General features: G+C 37.3%; 3 protein-coding genes across 4 annotated transcripts; all 3 read right to left on the minus strand.

The window, feature by feature from the left end:
- Positions 1 to 35: 35 nt before the first annotated feature.
- Positions 36 to 6,724, minus strand: chga (chromogranin A). Of its 2 annotated transcripts, none has more exons than XM_057353342.1 (8): positions 6,474 to 6,724; positions 6,083 to 6,132; positions 5,131 to 5,224; positions 3,946 to 4,014; positions 3,651 to 3,734; positions 1,866 to 2,156; positions 278 to 648; positions 36 to 178 (listed from the first exon to the last, which is right to left on the minus strand). In XM_057353342.1, the coding sequence occupies exons 1-8, from the start codon at positions 6,517 to 6,519 to the stop codon at positions 95 to 97; spliced, it is 1,089 nt and encodes a 362-aa protein (XP_057209325.1). In that variant the 5' UTR covers positions 6,520 to 6,724; the 3' UTR covers positions 36 to 94. The 2 variants fall into 2 exon arrangements, with proteins under 2 accessions (XP_057209325.1, XP_057209326.1); XM_057353343.1 differs by lacking the exon at positions 6,474 to 6,724 and adding an exon at positions 5,430 to 5,614 and having other exon boundaries at positions 6,083 to 6,115.
- Positions 6,725 to 9,843: 3,119 nt separating this feature from the next.
- Positions 9,844 to 12,488, minus strand: LOC130566185 (phospholipase B1, membrane-associated-like). The gene is made up of 7 exons (XM_057353469.1): positions 12,387 to 12,488; positions 12,138 to 12,229; positions 11,865 to 11,946; positions 11,643 to 11,744; positions 10,989 to 11,084; positions 10,837 to 10,908; positions 9,844 to 10,725 (listed from the first exon to the last, which is right to left on the minus strand). Exons 1-7 carry the CDS (start codon positions 12,417 to 12,419, stop codon positions 10,567 to 10,569), a joined length of 636 nt encoding a protein of 211 aa, XP_057209452.1. The 5' UTR covers positions 12,420 to 12,488; the 3' UTR covers positions 9,844 to 10,566.
- Positions 12,489 to 12,726: 238 nt separating this feature from the next.
- LOC130566184 (phospholipase B1, membrane-associated-like) lies at positions 12,727 to 15,890 on the minus strand. Its single transcript, XM_057353468.1, has 9 exons — positions 15,790 to 15,890; positions 15,469 to 15,569; positions 15,258 to 15,348; positions 14,237 to 14,295; positions 13,923 to 13,990; positions 13,676 to 13,719; positions 13,408 to 13,528; positions 13,104 to 13,155; positions 12,727 to 12,869 (listed from the first exon to the last, which is right to left on the minus strand). The coding sequence occupies exons 1-9, from the start codon at positions 15,845 to 15,847 to the stop codon at positions 12,741 to 12,743; spliced, it is 723 nt and encodes a 240-aa protein (XP_057209451.1). The 5' UTR covers positions 15,848 to 15,890; the 3' UTR covers positions 12,727 to 12,740.
- Positions 15,891 to 16,332: the final 442 nt, after the last annotated feature.

Consider the following 16,332-nt stretch of genomic DNA (forward strand, 5'->3'; position numbering starts at 1 on the left):
GCGAGAAGGTGAAAACCTCATCTCAAGTTAACATGCCTTTCTACTGAAGGAGAGATGAAGGGCAGAATGGAGAAGAGTGGAGAGTTGATCCGGCTCAGCCTCGTCTCAGTTCATGAAGTTTCTGAGCAACGCTCTCGAGTTCAGACTCGATGGCAGCCAAACTCTCAATGTCAGCATCCTGAGCAGAGAAAACATTTCAAGACCTTTTCAATGTCATATATATATATTTATACATACATATACATACTGTATATATATATAGAGAGAGAGAGTTTACCTCAGTCTTTCTGCTGGCACTGCCCTCTTCATCTCTCTTGTCCTCTGGTTCAGTTTGTGCCATGATCTGCAGCTCCTGCTCCTCTGGGCTCCTCCACAGCTCGCCCTCCTGATCCAACCTCTCCTTTGAGTGCTGTGACGCCTCCCTGTGCTCCTCCAGCTTCTGGCCCGTCTCCACCCTCTTGTGGGCCAATTTGCTCAGGCGACTCCAGTGCTTTGGTCCAACCTCTCTGTTTTCCTCCTCCTCCTCGTCCTTCTGCTCTTCTTGTGAATGTGTTCTCTCCTTCTCAGCTCCCCTGGGCTCCTCGATGTCCTCCATGATGGATTGTTTTACCTCTGGGTTTGCTTCAAGACCATCTGTGAGTGTTGCCCCTTTAGATAAAAGGGGGACATGGTTATGATTGTGTTATTATTATTATTATTATATCCATATTCTCTCTCTCTCTTGACCTGTCTCCTCCTGCTCATTATTCTACACACGCACTTTAATCCAAAAGGCCCTCATTTACTATTGTGCAGCATCAGCAAAGACTCCACTCTTCTAAATGAAATGTGTATTCCTGCCAGCTCGCTGGTCACTGCTGGATGCCTTTTTACTCAGATAACACCCTCTTATCCTTCTGTCTGCACTGATAAACCAATACCATCTTATGGAAATGGGCATGTCGGTTCCAAATGGTGTGCCTGAAAATCAGCCCTTCTGCGCTGAATATTGACAAGTGGAACTGAAAGTGTGCTGAAAATGTTTTAGATATAATGGCTCGCTTTCAACAACAGTTTCAGGGTTGGCCGTGTGAAGCTGTGGTTTGAATCATCCTGAAGGTGCCCTGTACACATTCATCACATTCCTAAGGGCCACTTTAGTACGCTAAATCTTCTACAGTCAGTTGATCTGATCTGGGTGGTCTCCCGCATCAATTACCGAATCAATTTGTTAGGCCAGGAGGCAGCATAGAATTCATTTCATAAATGGAGGCACTTAGCACTGACATCCATCCACACCAGCCTGTTAACACAACAAGTCTCCTGTTCTTTAGTCAAACTGGCTTGTGTCTTTTATGACACACACATGTATTGTTAGAAGTACTGTGAATGATTTTTTGATAGGAATTCTTTGTTTGTTTCACAAATATTCAACATTGGTGCTTTCCTTATGTTGTGTGTTGGATGATGGTGTCCTAAATAGGTCTCTTCAAGGGATAGTTCTCCCCAAAATAAAAATCCTGTCATCATTTATTCACTATCAAATCATTTAAAAACTGTATATGACTATTTCCTCTGTGGAACACAGAAGATATTTTGAGAAATGCCTCAATGGTTTTGTGTTCATACAATGCAGGTCTATGGTGGCCAATGTTTGGTGACCAATGCTCTACAAAATATCTTCTTTTGTGTTCTGCAGAAGAAAGAAAGCCATAAAGGTTTGGAATGACATGAGGGTGACTAAATGAAACTATTCCTATAAAACACAAACCAGATTGAATCAGCATAGCAATTCATGTCTTTTCAGCAGGGTAGCTGCGCATCATAATGACTAATCCTCCAAACACTACGATTCACTCTGACAGTAGCAGATGTATTACAATTACCATCTTTATTGTGAGTTAGTTCATTTTCCTCCTTCTTTTCGAAGCCGGGGGGTTTCATTTCCTCCTGTTTCTCCTCATCTCTTATTGTGGCCTCCTCCTGTGACTCTCTCTTCTGTTCTGGGTTTATGGAGATGTGATTGCCAGCATCATTCTCTTCCTCCTCAGCGATGTTGTTCCTTTTTTGAGACTCCTGCTCGGATTCCTCACTCTCCCTGGAGCTCTCCTCGCTGACTCCTCTTTTCTCTGCAGCCTCTTCTGGTTTCTCCATGGCAACCAGCATTGACTGATCATCTGTGGTGTGGCAGAGGGGTATGTCGAGGTTAAGTGCTCATTTGTGTATTGTTTAATCTAAATGGCGCTGTGTCTTAAACAACATTTTACACATTTTAAAAATAAATATGATCTGTTATCATATCATAATGAATAATAGGACATGATGGGATATGATTAGATAGATAGATAGATAGATAGATAGATAGATAGATAGATAGATAGATAGATAGATAGATAGATAGATAGATGACTTGAAAAAGTTAAACTTGAATTTCCGTTGGGCTTGGTTGACTTAATATTTTGGAAAAGATAATGAAATTTTCAAATAATGAAAATTTGATGTAGCATTAACTAAACATATTTGAGTTGAGAGCTTCAATCAAGTGTATATGAAACTTTTACATATAAAGACGTGTTTGTTTATACACTACCGGTCAAATGTTTAGGATCACTTGAAAAAAATGTTGCCCATAATCTTAAAAATCTTTTAATCTGAAGGTTTCAATGTTTAAAATCATTTGGTAAAAAATGTAATTGTGCAAACATATTCATTTATTTTATTAGAAAACCTCATTTTTATACAAAAAATATTTTTGAGATGGATTATTTGGACCAAATAATAGATAAAAAGCAGTCAATAAGAGTCCAGCATAGATGGAAATTCCTTCAGTGCGGTATAAAAAGCTTACCAGGTTGAGACCTCAAGAAGCTGAATGATAAAATGCGAAGTGTACGATTCTAGTCAAAGGGTGGCTGCTTTAAAGATGCCAAAATATAACATAGAGTTAATTTATTTTAGATGCTTTTAGTCACAACATAATTCCCACAGCTACATTTGTGTTATTCATGGTTTTGATGGGTTTAATATTATTCTAAACTGTGGAAAAATATGAATAAAGAGTTATCCTAAATAAATATATATATACTGTATATATACACACATATACACGAACACAGAGTTAGATAGAGATAGATTTTTTTCAGATTTTTTTCAGTGTAGATGTTTAGAAATACTGTAACAGCAATCTAACTCTGTGTTCGTGTGTAGTTGGACATCTCCCACACACTTGTCAGAGGTATGACATATTCAAGACTTCGGTCTCAAGAGCATAAGAAATGTCACCACAAATATACACATACACTGTACATTTTATTTTTCCAGCAAGACATCTATTCTGAGAGACGCATATGCCCTATGCCCTGATTCTGTCAGATGCAGCTTGCACAGCATCTAAGAGCAGAACTATAGAGCAGAACACAGCAATTCCCATTGACATGTGCTTTTAGAGCAGATGTTCAATGTCCTTTGAAGTCCTAATATACACTAAAATACCACTAACACAAAGTGACTTTGATGCAGTTCTTTTTTGTGTTATTTGACATCTTTTGACTCCTTATTCTAAGTTAGGTGCTGTCTCAGGATAGATTGAATAACACAACAGAGCAAAAAAAGGAGAGAGAGATAGTAGAGAGCCACGTATCACGGCAATTACAAAGTAGATTAAAGCTCACCTGCAGTTTCCTTTGTATCTTCAGGGAGACTGGTCACATGATCAAGTACGTCATCTGGGTGCTTCTGCACTCTCTCATTGGCCCCTGTGAGGAAAGAACACTGTTGACAAAACAGCTTCTTGAATATAAAATGAAATTTCTCTTTCATACCTCATCAGCACTGTTATACAATTCTCTCATCGACATTTCAAATGACCTACTGCGGCCAAAACCGCCTGACATACTGCAGCCATGGCTTTTCTCTACAGGAAAGAGTTTCATGCTTGTCCATCAAATATTGAGCGTTGACTCTTACCTTCGGCAGCGATATCTTGCAACTCTTGGAGAAAGTTGCGATGGCGAAGGAGGGTCACAAGCCTGTCATCTGTAACATACAAAGCACATCTCTCATGGGTTTTGATTTACCGTTCATAGAGTTAGGGGTTATGATAAATGAGTTCACATTGTTTCCAAAGCCCAAAGTCATTTTCAGCATTCAGCACTTTACTTTATTTCTACATTATTTGCATTAATTGCCCTGAAATGCAGTGGCTCTCCTGTGCTGCCCTATTAATCATCAGAGCCGCTGAGAGAGAACAGCGAGAGGGTGTGAGGGAGTGAGAGAGGGACAGAGTTAAAGCAATAAAGAGAGGGAGACGAGATTTTCGCGTCGAATTAAAGTCGAGTCAACGAGACAAGGAGTGCAGAGTCAGCCGGTCACTCCATAGAGAAACAATTCTTCTGCATTCTTCTGTCTCTCAAAATACCTGTGCTCCTGTTTGTCAGAGCATCTTCACAATCTTTGCATTTGTTTTTAAATTAACACAAGACAATGTTTAGAAAATAAATTATGAAAAAAACACAACAAGTACAGTAATTGTTTAAATGAATAAAAACAACTATCAATCCTACATCAATCATTATACACTTCCATAATTCCATAATAAAGTGTTAAAATGATTGTTAATAAAAAAAGGGAAATATACATCATCTGTCAGTATGAAATATTTATTTTATCGTCTGGATGTCAGGTCACACAGAACTTGCTGAATCAAAATATTTGCATGTACCGTCATGCTTTCTGCTTTCTCACAGTAATCTCTGTCCTTCTCTTATTCCTTCCGTCAATCTCTGTCCTTCGCTGTGTTTCTGTCCCAGACTCATTGTCTAAGCTTCTCACATGGTGTTTGATTTCCCTGTAGTAAGCGTTATCTCAGTAACAATAGCTGCACTGTTAATAGAATGATTGATTTTCTAAATATTAAACTTTGAAAGACAAACGTCCATAATGTGACTGAATAACACAAGGCCAAACTTCACACTTTGACTGCTCTTGAGATAAAGCCGTTAATTATTTCGCTCCATTAAGTTCAGCACTGTGCAGACTTAGCGGCATTGAAGCCGGTATCGATCATATCAGGAAGGTCACTGCTGATTTTAGGGATGAGGTGCAGCTAAATATATGAAAAGTTGTAGTAGGTGAATTAATGCAGGGACTCACCAGTGCTTAGGGTTTGAAGGCAGTCTGGGGAAACTGGGATGGGATGAGGCTTGGTCAGAACATCTGCGATTACTTCAACAATACATTTCATCACCTATAAAAAATGAAAGGCTTTTTTAACATATTAAAAATTATATTTGCTTGTGTAGTGCATGTATTTCTTATTATTTCCTATTGAATATACAATGTTGCAGTAATATTGTAATGTTGTTTATGAGATCGATATAATAGAGGACGTAGCAGGATCATGCCAATAATATCTCCAAACCCCTTCATCTCAAATATCTGACCAGCCGTACTATTTCACTTGTAATCAATGTTATTTCCTCTTCAGTGCTTCACTTCTCCCCCCGCCACTGCGATTTGTTTGGCTTCACATTCCCCCAAAGTCAAACGTTCTCTGCTGTCAGGGAAAAACAGCCTCTCTCTCAATAAGCCCAAAGCTGTGCTGCTGCTGCTGCTGCTGCTGCTGAAATGGCATTTACTGAGAAAGAAACACATCTGTTTGCAGCTTCATGTTAGCCAGTATTTGTCTTCCAAAACATGCAGAAATTTGGAGATTCTCTCTATAAAGCTCTTCTCATGGTAATGGTAAAAACACGTAGCAATCTCAACTTCACTTTGATTGGGGAATGAATTAATGCACCTCAAGCTTAACTTAAAGTTGAGTTAATTAACACAGTTTTCTGTCGTTGGTATGGCTGTTTTCCTTCCAGTAACCACATGGCACCAGCTGTCACTAAGCTGAAGTCGTGTTGTTGAGTCACACTCTCACTAATGCTGCTTTCCTCCACACATCCTGACAACATGGACTGTTGTTGCTGTCATTCTGTGCACCCTTATGTTATGTGTCTCATAAGGCTGCTCCAAATACACACACTGAATACACTGGTGAAAGCCGTTATGAAAGATCGTTGTGAAGAGTAGAAAACAATGATTTATAAACTCATACCTTCACATCTTTCTGCTCCGTGTGTCCTGGGGTGACAGGCATCGATAAAACTGCACGACAGAAGGAATGCGTTGATAAACGAAAGCATAGCGATAATGCGCTATTCGACTTTTGGCGTAGGCTTATTTGAGCTTTGTACGAGATTTTCATATGTACAGCCCTTTGTATTTTCCTGACATGAGATGACTGAACCCAAGTCAAACTCAAAGTTGTGCCTACATTATATGAGTGACAAAAGCGGGTTTTATTTCCTCGTGCGAGTTCCGCTGTCCTTGGTGCTGACAGAAGCAACGCATCGCTCACAATATTTCGTCAGCCAAATTCATTCAATATCTATATAAACTAAAGTATTCCAATCATAACCTAAAACATATAAACGTTTAACACTTACCAAAATTCACCAGCACCACGAGCCCAACGCATCCTCGTGCGATCATCTTCGTAATGCGAAGTGCGGGCAACCGCTCTGTCTGAAAGTGACAAAGCCTCGTTATAACGAAAGAGAATCAATATTAGTACTACTTTCCCTTCTCCAGACTTATCTATGGATGCATTATACGCAAAAAGCGTCTGCTCTTGTTTTTCGGCGGATTCACACACACCACGATACCTCAATGTCACTACTACTCACTACCGCAGCAATGCCGCCTTTATATAGAAGCTCGTGAAGAGGAAATGACATCAGTATATAATAAAGCTGTTCACGTAATATTAAGACATGCATTCAATATCACAAACAGCTACGAAGTAACCAAAACACGTGCCTTATTGTCACGTCGAATACGTTAAGCTGTCATTAAGATCCTTTACGTAAAAAACTCTAAAATAATGGTTTCCACCAGATACCTTTACAATGAAATATCATATAATATTAGGTTGCAAATTGAAAACCAGTTTATGTGGTCCCACTTTATATTGGGTGTCTTTAAATGTTTTTCTTATGTAAGTATATAGAGTAGTTAAAGCACTTATTATAAAAAGGGACAAGTTATTATATTCGGCTAATAAGAGTATTTGAGCTGAAGAGCAAACAGACGTCGGTCAAGGATGCCTGCCTTTCAGAAGGTAATTCAATTAGAAATGGACTGCATTAAACACTGGCAAAGACTGTGACTGATGGAGCTCTGGGGAACCATATTTGATTACATCGCCATCTAATTTACTGAGCTGGGTAAAGATGCATTAGAAAGAGAGTGGCCGGGAGATGCCACGAGCAAATGAAAGCTCGTGGAAGAATATTTTGGAGAGTAAAATGCTTGTGGAAAACTGAACTGATCATAATTTAAAGATCACATCTACTATACACTCTAAAAAAAATGGTGCTAAATAGCACTAAAAGTGGTTCTTTGCTCGTAATCATTTGGGGAACCACTTTTAGTGCTATATAGCACCACATCTTGGTGCTTCAGTGGTTCTTCAGAGGTTCTTTGGGGTGACCGAGGTGCTATATAGCACCGTTTACGTATAAAGAACCTGTTAAGCCCCTGTATGGTTCTTCAGCAGTTGTATATAGCACCTCAGTCATCCCAAAGAACCAAAATATGGTTCTATAGCACTAAAAGTGGTTCCCCTGTGATTACGAGCCAAGAGCACTTTTAGTGCTATATAGCACAATTTTTTTAGAGTGTATATTCACGCACGAAGCTTATGATAGATTATATGTGTTGCAATTGTTTGTGTTTGCCCTTATGTTTTACTGTAAAAAACGCAATTTTACAGATTTGTTCTGCTAATTCTTTTCACAGACGTTCAATGTATAATGGCAAAAGACGTAATGAAATTTGACTGTTTTTTAACAGATTTTTTATGTATTTTAGAAAAACGAAAAGGACCGCAAATTTACAAGAAAAAGGGGGAAATATGTAATTTTACAGGAAAAACAAATATTTTACGGTTTATTTCTGGAGCCCAGCTTCCGGAAAAATATTTTTTTTTACAGTTTATTTTTGGAAATACTGTAAAACAAAACGTAAAATTACAGAAATAGACAAAAAGTTACAAGAAAAGTGTGGAAACCATGTAATTTTACAGGGAAAAACGGTTTATTTCTGGTGGCCCAGCTGCCAGAAATTTTCAGTTTTTTACATGATTTTTTTACAGTATAGTATAGTTTTACAGGTAATATGTTTTCCAGACAGTGCGCACATGCATAGGGTATACAAAGGTTTCATGGACATTTATGATCTTTGTTTATTGCAACATAACTGTATTTGGCAAACAAATATTGACAGCTTATGGAAACTACATCGGCTATTCAATTTGAATCTAAGGAACCTAATAATGTGAACATTAGTGGAAGCTGTTTGCACTGTTGGAGAGAATGATGTTAGGCTGAGCAGGTACATTGCAAAAAAAAAGAAATTAGAGCCAGCAGACATGTAAACCAAAAATGATTACTGAGAAAATAATGCTGTTTTGTAGTCTGAGGAAACTTAAGTTGGATGAAATTGAACACTCAGCAAGGGTTTTGTCTGTGTGATGAAATGCACCTGAAAATGACAAAAAAAACATAGGCTAACTCCCCTCACCATCAAATAGCAGAATGTCTCGTTTTTTAGGAAATTGGCGTGTGGTCATTTTGTATATACCACAATGCATGCACACCTTTTTAACATTTGGACTTATCTCCATGCCTTAAAAAGACTCCGTACCATAACAATGGAAACCTTGATGATGAAACCAGTTTTAAGAAAAAAGCTTGTTTGCTATAGTGACATTTAATACAATATAAAATATAAAAGCCGGTTACATCAATTCAGTCTTACCACGTCATGAACAGTAATTCATCTTTTTCATTAGTGTCTAATAAGGCAAATATTTATCAGATTTTAAATTTCCTATTTCACATCTCAATGAGATTCTAATCAAGTGCACAATAAAGGGGAGTTTGCGTTAGATTGGCTCCAGTGTTTGCCCTTTCTCAAATGACCGTTGAACTGTTTACTGTATCCAGGCCATCAAGATGAATAAAGAATCCTGTCACTCATTATAAACACTGGTAAAGTTCTAATAGGAAACAAACATCTCAAATATAAATGAAGTGAAGTGAATCAATCTATGCAAGTGTAACTAACATGTCAAACTAAATCAGATGATTGTGTTATCTCAATGCCAGACTTTAATCTAGAACTTGAAAGGTGGTATATTGAAGCCTTTGGATATTAAAAATTACATGACACAGATTCATGCACAAAGTCCCCCAAAATATCAAATATATGTCCTCCTATACAGTACACATACTCCTGTTATTTAATGATAAAACAAATGTTACGATTTTATATTATGTGGCAAAGATATGCACCTGATATTAGTTTCAATTATTTGCGAGTTTGTTTTAGTCTTGTAAACTGAAAACAGGCTAATTTTAGCAAGTCTGCCAGAGACATCACTAAATATCCTTTCTTAAACAAAGCAAGCAAATAGATTTTTTGATGCTGAGGGAGACAGCATTGTGACTTTGAAGATGCCTTACATTAAAGTCGTTATTACAGCACTGAAAATGCTGTATTATTTATACCGGACAACCTTGCACAAAAAAGTCTGACAAAATTTCAACACATTTGCTGTGAATGTAAATAAGTGATGGAATTGAGCCATTCGCCTTTGCAACCCTGCCAATACAATATTCTTGCTGTACTGTTTGTTTTATAGGTTTTAAATGACTTTAAATTGATTGTTTGAGTAACTGAATCAAGATCCAAGAACTTTTAAGTGCTGCATTTTAGCAAAGCTTAGAATAACTATAAAGAACTAAAGCCTTTCAATTATAATGGTTCAAACAATTACTATTTGTTAGATTATTTTTTAAAAAGATTGTAAATAACTCTTAGCTTTTATGGACTAAACATATTCAATGCAAAATAAAGGGCAAAAATAAAGATGTATCGCTTAGAAAGGTTTATTTGAGAAGAATAAAAGCACCTCTCATGTTCCAGCATCCAAAGCAATTAACTTTAACTGTGGCCATTAAGAAACTCTGAAAGCATTTATCTTTTATCTCATGCTCTCGCAAGCAAAGCAATCGTCACTCAACATTCAATTCCAGTATCCACAGAGGCTTAATGAGTTTACAGTGAAACCTCAGGTCATTTTTGTTCAAACCAGCTTGAATTAGCTTACACAATTACCTAAATTGATTATGGCACCATTACACAGAGCTAAATGCGGCTGCGCACCTGTCGTCGTGCTATTTCGGTTAGCTATATCAGCAAAGGTTATCAGGTTAGCATATATTTTTCTATTCTGAGGTTTCAACGTTTCGCTTTCCATTGCTCACACAGAGCCATTTAAAAGAGTCTTCAATGCAATGAGAGCATAATTTTGTTGTTGTTTACTCCGTTACCGGTTTTACAGATTATACCAAAGTCTCTGAATAGAACAACATTTGTTCAAACCCCAAACAATGTTCAAAACAATGATATCCATGCCAAGTAGAACATCGAGCTGGGCAGACATCATGTACCATGATACTCCATATGGACGTCCTACAAGGAGACCAGATTAACAGCCAACCAGAGTGGAAGGAAAGCCAAGACAAGCATGAGGTATAGAGATGCGAGTGTGATGCCAGCTGACTGGGGTATCTCAGGAAGCGCTGGACCAGTCTTTGAAGCACTAGGTCTGGTATAAATGTATGGATGACCCTGTGTTTAGTTTGAGCATGAGAAAAAAACAAGTGAATCTAATCCTTAATGTCATTATAAGGACATTTTAAGATAAATTGCATAAAAATGACAGTAATAATGATTTCTCACCACAGGGGGGCAACTGAGCTCAATGGGGTTTGAAAAGGTCTCCACCATGAACTTCTCCCCCTCCGGTTGAAACTTTCCACACAAATGAGATATAAGATATTAACTGCATAAATGCACGGTTGGAGACCGTGAAAGAAATCAATATAAATTACCATGTTGTTCCAAAGTCCCTTGGCCAACTCCTCATGTCCTTTCATGGTAAAGTGGAAGCAGTCAGGAGTAAAGAAGCTCATGTCAATCTTCCCATTCTGACCGGTGAAAATTATATGGTAATGAAATCACACATAGCACACATTAGTTGAGGTTTAAAGAGAAACTCCAGCCAAAAATGAAAATTCTGTCATGAATTACTCCCCCCAAGTTGTTCCAAAACCGTATACATTTCTTTGTTCTGATGAACACAGAAAAGGTGTTAGCAACTGACATTTCTGGTATATCATTGACTACCATATAGGAGGTCAAATTAAAATGGAAGTCAAAGGTGGCCTAGAATTGCTTGCTTTACTAAATTCTGCAAAATATATGATTTTGTGTTCAACCGAACAAAAAATGACAAAATAATTTTTCCTATGGTAGGCAATAATTTCCCAGAGATGTCAGCTGCTAACATTTTTCCAAACATCTATCTTTGTGTTCATCAGAACAAAGAAATTTATACAGCTATGGAACAACTTGAGGGTGAGTAATTCATGACAGAATTTTCATTTTTGGGTGGAGTATCCCTTTAAACTCAATGTGAGATTAACAGCACACGTCCAATAGTTATAGTAATGAACATGTTCTGTAATAGTTAACAGCCTTCTTACAGGGAGTCTTGGTGGATCGGCGTGTTTCAGAAATGGCTGCAAAACTATGGCAAAGTCATTCTTAAAGAAACGGTCACTGTACAATAGTTGCTCCAATGCTTTCTGGAAAAAAAAACACAAAATTGGGTTATTTGCATAATACAAAAAGCACAAATACCTAAATATTAGAGTAGGTTTATATGCAATTTTTATCTATATAAGCAATGGTCAAAACAAACACACCTGGAATTCCAGGTTGACTCCAATTAGTTCTTTCAGATCAGCAGATCCAGCGGCTGGCTTTACCAGACATGAGCAAAATGACCTGAAGTGATTAAAGTATTGCAAAGGAGTGAAATGAACTTTAATCAAAATGATGACATATAATCATGTTATTATACATTATACATGAAAGTGATGCTCTACAAACCATGTGAGATTCAATTATTTAAAAGATTATTTAAAAGATTCAATGATTTGTATCCATGATAACATTTTTTTTTCCATTTCCTGAACCTTTGGAGCAGACATCCTGGGGTGGGCTTTTGTACCTCCCTCAGGGTCTCCATGGGCAATATCTGAACCACATTCACTATCATTCGAGGAACCTGCACAGAAAGAAAAGTCTTACTTAAATTGCATATTTATGGACGTAGATTAAAATCATATTCAGTTTCATTTCAATTCATCAACCCAAGGTTCATTTAGTTTTTAAAACCTGATCATATTTTTTTGTAACCGAGCAATAACTCTGCCTGCTAATACCTCATTCCTGAGCATTTCCAAGGACACCGTCATGTAATGGACAAAGTTCTCCACTGAAAAGAGGGACTGTGTGTATAAATAGAGGACATAAATTGAGTTCTCTTTGAAAACACTCCTGCAAGACTGAATTCAAAAGAAAGGTCACTAAATCATTTTGCTAGCCTGGATATGCTGCTTTTCAAAGAGTGAACCCATTTCAAAGCACGCCACTTCAGAACAATAAAATACATCCGTAAGACATTGATGATCATCTCTACAAGCATCTACGTATATGTGTTCAAAATCAATTTAAAATTTGTTTTAGATCCCAGTTTGACATTATGAACAAAATTTGTCAATACTGTAGAAGATTCTTCAGTCTGCCAATAGATTTGTCCAGAAAAACAGCTTTGTAAGCAATGCCTTGTCTTTGCAGTAATCACAGATGTCATTCATCCCAATTAGAATGGTCAAGAGTTTCCAGTCTTCATCAAAGTCAATTTTCTGTAGCAAAAGATGTAATGTCAAAATTATTAAAGTAATATAATTAATACAATAATTAAAGCACAATTGTTTGTACAAAGTAAATGTACGAAGTACAGTACAAAGTAAAATGTACAGTTACAGTTACAGTTACAAAATGCACAGGAGAGAAACTGTGTTTTGGAAACAGGATATTCAAAAGCACAGGAAAAATGTGATCAATTAAAATATAAAGGAAAAGTAAGTACTTCTTACCTCATACGTTTTCAATGTGTCAATCAAATGCCTGATTTGTTCAGGTAGATTACTAAGAAGAGAGACAACATTCAATTATTAACTGATTGTCTATAAAATTAGCCAAAGTTGTTTAAACAAAGTTTCATGTACAAATATATGATCTCCATGGCAGCTATAGGACTTTTTTCATTATTATGCATTTGGCTGATGCTTTTATCCACAGTTACTTGTAATACAAGGTTTACATTTTATCTGCATGTGTTTGTAATGTTTGTTCTTATAACAGTTTGAGAAGAATGACTGGTGATGTACTGGCATTTACAAGGTATTATGTCCGGTAACGGCCAGGTTAAATCCTGTCTCACAAAGAGGAGCTGGGGTTCCATGGACTGTCTTGGCTGGGGCAGGTCCCACTAAATTGGGGTTGAAGAGTCTAATGATGTCTAAATCACAAGCACAGAAGAGTCCTGATCAGTTGCTTGAAAACAGTGCACACTGATTCATTTATACTGATTCTAATTCACTTTGACAGGTATTTCGCAACAAAACTATGAATATGGTTAATGCAGAATATGACTGATATGGCATACTTGCAAGTGTAATGACATCTTGAAAGGATCCATAACCCCCAATGCTGTTACGTTATGCAATCACAATGAAAGACACATTTTGTTAGCAAATCTTCTGGTATCATTAAATTATCAGAATTTGAACTTATTCAAATATTAGCAATACAGCATTAGATCTAGTTCTCACATGAAGTAGCATTGATTATTGACTATTCACTGTTGAAAAGCGGAGAAACAAACAAATGTGATAATAACAGAAAACGTTTACCTCCATGACACATGTCGAAATTCAATAGGTATGCCAAGAACTGTTGTCGCATTTGCACCAATGGCTGTCTACAAGTGAATAAAAAAACCTATCAAAATCGTTATTATCGTTTTTTATTTTCAACTCCATTGTTTGTCTGCGATTTTTCTTTTGCACCTGTTACCTGCTCAACCTGTTTATCCATTTCACCTCATTAATGATTCATAGTTAATTAAAAGACACTGTAGAATTACTTCAATTGTCAGATTACAAATGAATGGTGTCCATTAACCATGGATTAAACAGAACAAGGAATGATAAATAAATGCACTCACTGTCAATGAATCCCCAAGAGCAGCAATCACTTTAATATCGGCTGCCTTCACCAGCTCAACTAAAGAGAGACACGACAAAAATCCTATAAAGAATCAGTTTAAAAATGTTGATTATATTTAAAGGCACGGCATTTAAAGTGATACTCCACCCAAAAATGAAAATTCTTTCATACACTCAAGTTGTTTCAAACCTGTATAAATTACTTTGTTCTAATGAACACAAAGGAAGATATTTGGAAGCAATTTTCAGTTCTGGGACATCATTGACTACCATAGTACGACAAATTTAAACGGTAGTCAAAAGTGCCCCAGTACTGTTTGCTTCCCTAAATTCTTAAAAATATTGCATTTTGTGTTCAACAGAACAAAAAATATAAAAAATTCTAATAAAGAAGAAACTTCAGGGTGAGTAAATGGTGACAGAATTTTCATTTTTGAGTGAACTGTCCCTTTAAGTTTGGCCGCTAGAGGTCGCATCTTTAAAACAACAACAAATGCGTAGCTTGATGACGCTGTGTGAAGGAGCGTTGAATGAAACCGACAAGGGACGTTACCGTTGGATAAAATAAACATTTCTAGGGTTTTAAACATTGTTGGAAACATCTAGGATCGTGTAAGTACACAAGTGAACAAAATATACAACTCTGTGATAGTGTTTTTAACGCAGAAACCTGACATATACAATAAAATCGACATATCGATGCTGTCCTTCTAAAACCTCGTAACGTTACACAGGCCTAATTTGTGATTTTATTTTTTCCATAAATCATTATTATTCGTCAACCTTTATGTTTGTCACTGGGTTTTGCAATGATCTAACCAATAAAAAATATTAAAAAGTGCTTGGCAACTTTGACAACACCGATCATTTAAAAAGAATGAGTCCATTCCCGAAAAACAGTGAATTTGTACATACAAGGTTTTGGAAGGACAGCGACAATATCATGATTTAGATCAGTAATGCATTCACTACAGACAATGTGAACCATAAACAAAAGTTCAAAATCCTAGACCAGTCTACCTGAGCCGGGCACAGAAGAGGAGGGGCTCATGTCAGGACACATGAATAGTGGATGTTTGAAACCGATTGGCCTTGTTTTCTCAGGAAACTCCTGTAACAATTGTTACATGAAACATAAAAGTTATAACCACCACATTCTGCATCACAACCAATGACATAACAGCACATAAACTTGCTTGAATGATGAATATCATATAAATATTCTCCTCACCTTTCTGAGGGCCTCCTCGCTGTAGTAACAGAGTCCTTCTTCATATTCCAGCCTCCATTCGTTCCCTTGAGAAAAATGTTGAGATCCAAAAGTACTGTAGACTTTAGACGGATCATAGACAGAGTAGGAAACAGATTTCACGGTCAGACTCTGTTGACAATGAAATGCTGAGCACTACCACAGAGGTCTGCATAAACCTCCTGCTCCATTACTGATATCATTCAGTCTTGCTATCAATCTCCTTTCAGGAGCTCACACATATAACGTGGGCTTTGCGCTACAGCTCATGTCTTCCCAGCTCTAGATGCTTCCAGCACTTACCTTTGACAGGGCAGAGGGATAGCAAACAGGTTGCCACGGCAATCAAAAGCCACTCCATGGTGGAGCGTTTCCAAGCGGGTTAGCACAATGGACGTGCGTGCAGAAAGAACAAGGCCATTATATCAGTGCCCTTTTATTTCCCCCACGCAAAACAGCTGAGTGACGAAGTTCAGGAACCACAGTCACATAAAGCACGGTCCAGGCACACATACGACTGCCAGGGGGCTGATGACCATTTACAATTGCAGCAAGCTTTAACAGAAACCATGTAGCACAGGGGCCTGGGAGAAACTGACCCAACGATTCCACCAGAGAGCAATGAACATAATATTTTGGTTTTATGTTGTTAGGTTCTGTGTGTCAGTTTTTGGAAGATTTATTTACAAAATACAATATAATATACTTAACTATGTCTTCAGAGATGTATAAAGATCTTACATAATGAAGCGTTATGTTTTTATTACCTTAGAATGAGCATTTTCTATCTACATACACCGCGGGTCCCCTTGCATGGAATTCACCATGTTGTTTCTACAGTAGCCC

The sequence above is a fragment of the Triplophysa rosa genome, linkage group LG15 (genome assembly GCF_024868665.1).
Source record: "Triplophysa rosa linkage group LG15, Trosa_1v2, whole genome shotgun sequence".
NCBI lineage: Eukaryota > Metazoa > Chordata > Actinopteri > Cypriniformes > Nemacheilidae > Triplophysa > Triplophysa rosa.

Excerpts from the sequence above, each read along its gene's own strand:
- chga (XM_057353342.1), bottom strand. The coding sequence starts at position 6,519 with ATGATCGCACGAGGATGCGTTGGGCTCGTGGTGCTGGTGAATTTTG. Across the intron at positions 5,225-6,082 it reads CGGAGCAGAAAGATGTGAAG|GTGATGAAATGTATTGTTGA; the intron begins GTATGAGTTTAT and ends CATTTTTTATAG. Across the intron at positions 179-277 it reads GTGCCAGCAGAAAGACTGAG|GATGCTGACATTGAGAGTTT; the intron begins GTAAACTCTCTC and ends TTCTCTGCTCAG.
- LOC130566185 (XM_057353469.1), bottom strand. The coding sequence starts at position 12,419 with ATGACGGTGTCCTTGGAAATGCTCAGGAATGAG. Across the intron at positions 11,745-11,864 it reads GAGTCAACCTGGAATTCCAG|AAAGCATTGGAGCAACTATT; the intron begins GTGTGTTTGTTT and ends TTTTTTTTCCAG. Across the intron at positions 11,085-11,642 it reads CCGATCCACCAAGACTCCCT|AATGGGAAGATTGACATGAG; the intron begins GTAAGAAGGCTG and ends TTCACCGGTCAG.
- LOC130566184 (XM_057353468.1), bottom strand. The coding sequence starts at position 15,847 with ATGGAGTGGCTTTTGATTGCCGTGGCAACCTGTTTGCTATCCCTCTGC. Across the intron at positions 13,991-14,236 it reads CTCTTGGGGATTCATTGACA|ACAGCCATTGGTGCAAATGC; the intron begins GTGAGTGCATTT and ends ATTCACTTGTAG. Across the intron at positions 13,156-13,407 it reads GTTACCGGACATAATACCTT|TAATCTACCTGAACAAATCA; the intron begins GTAAATGCCAGT and ends CTCTCTTCTTAG.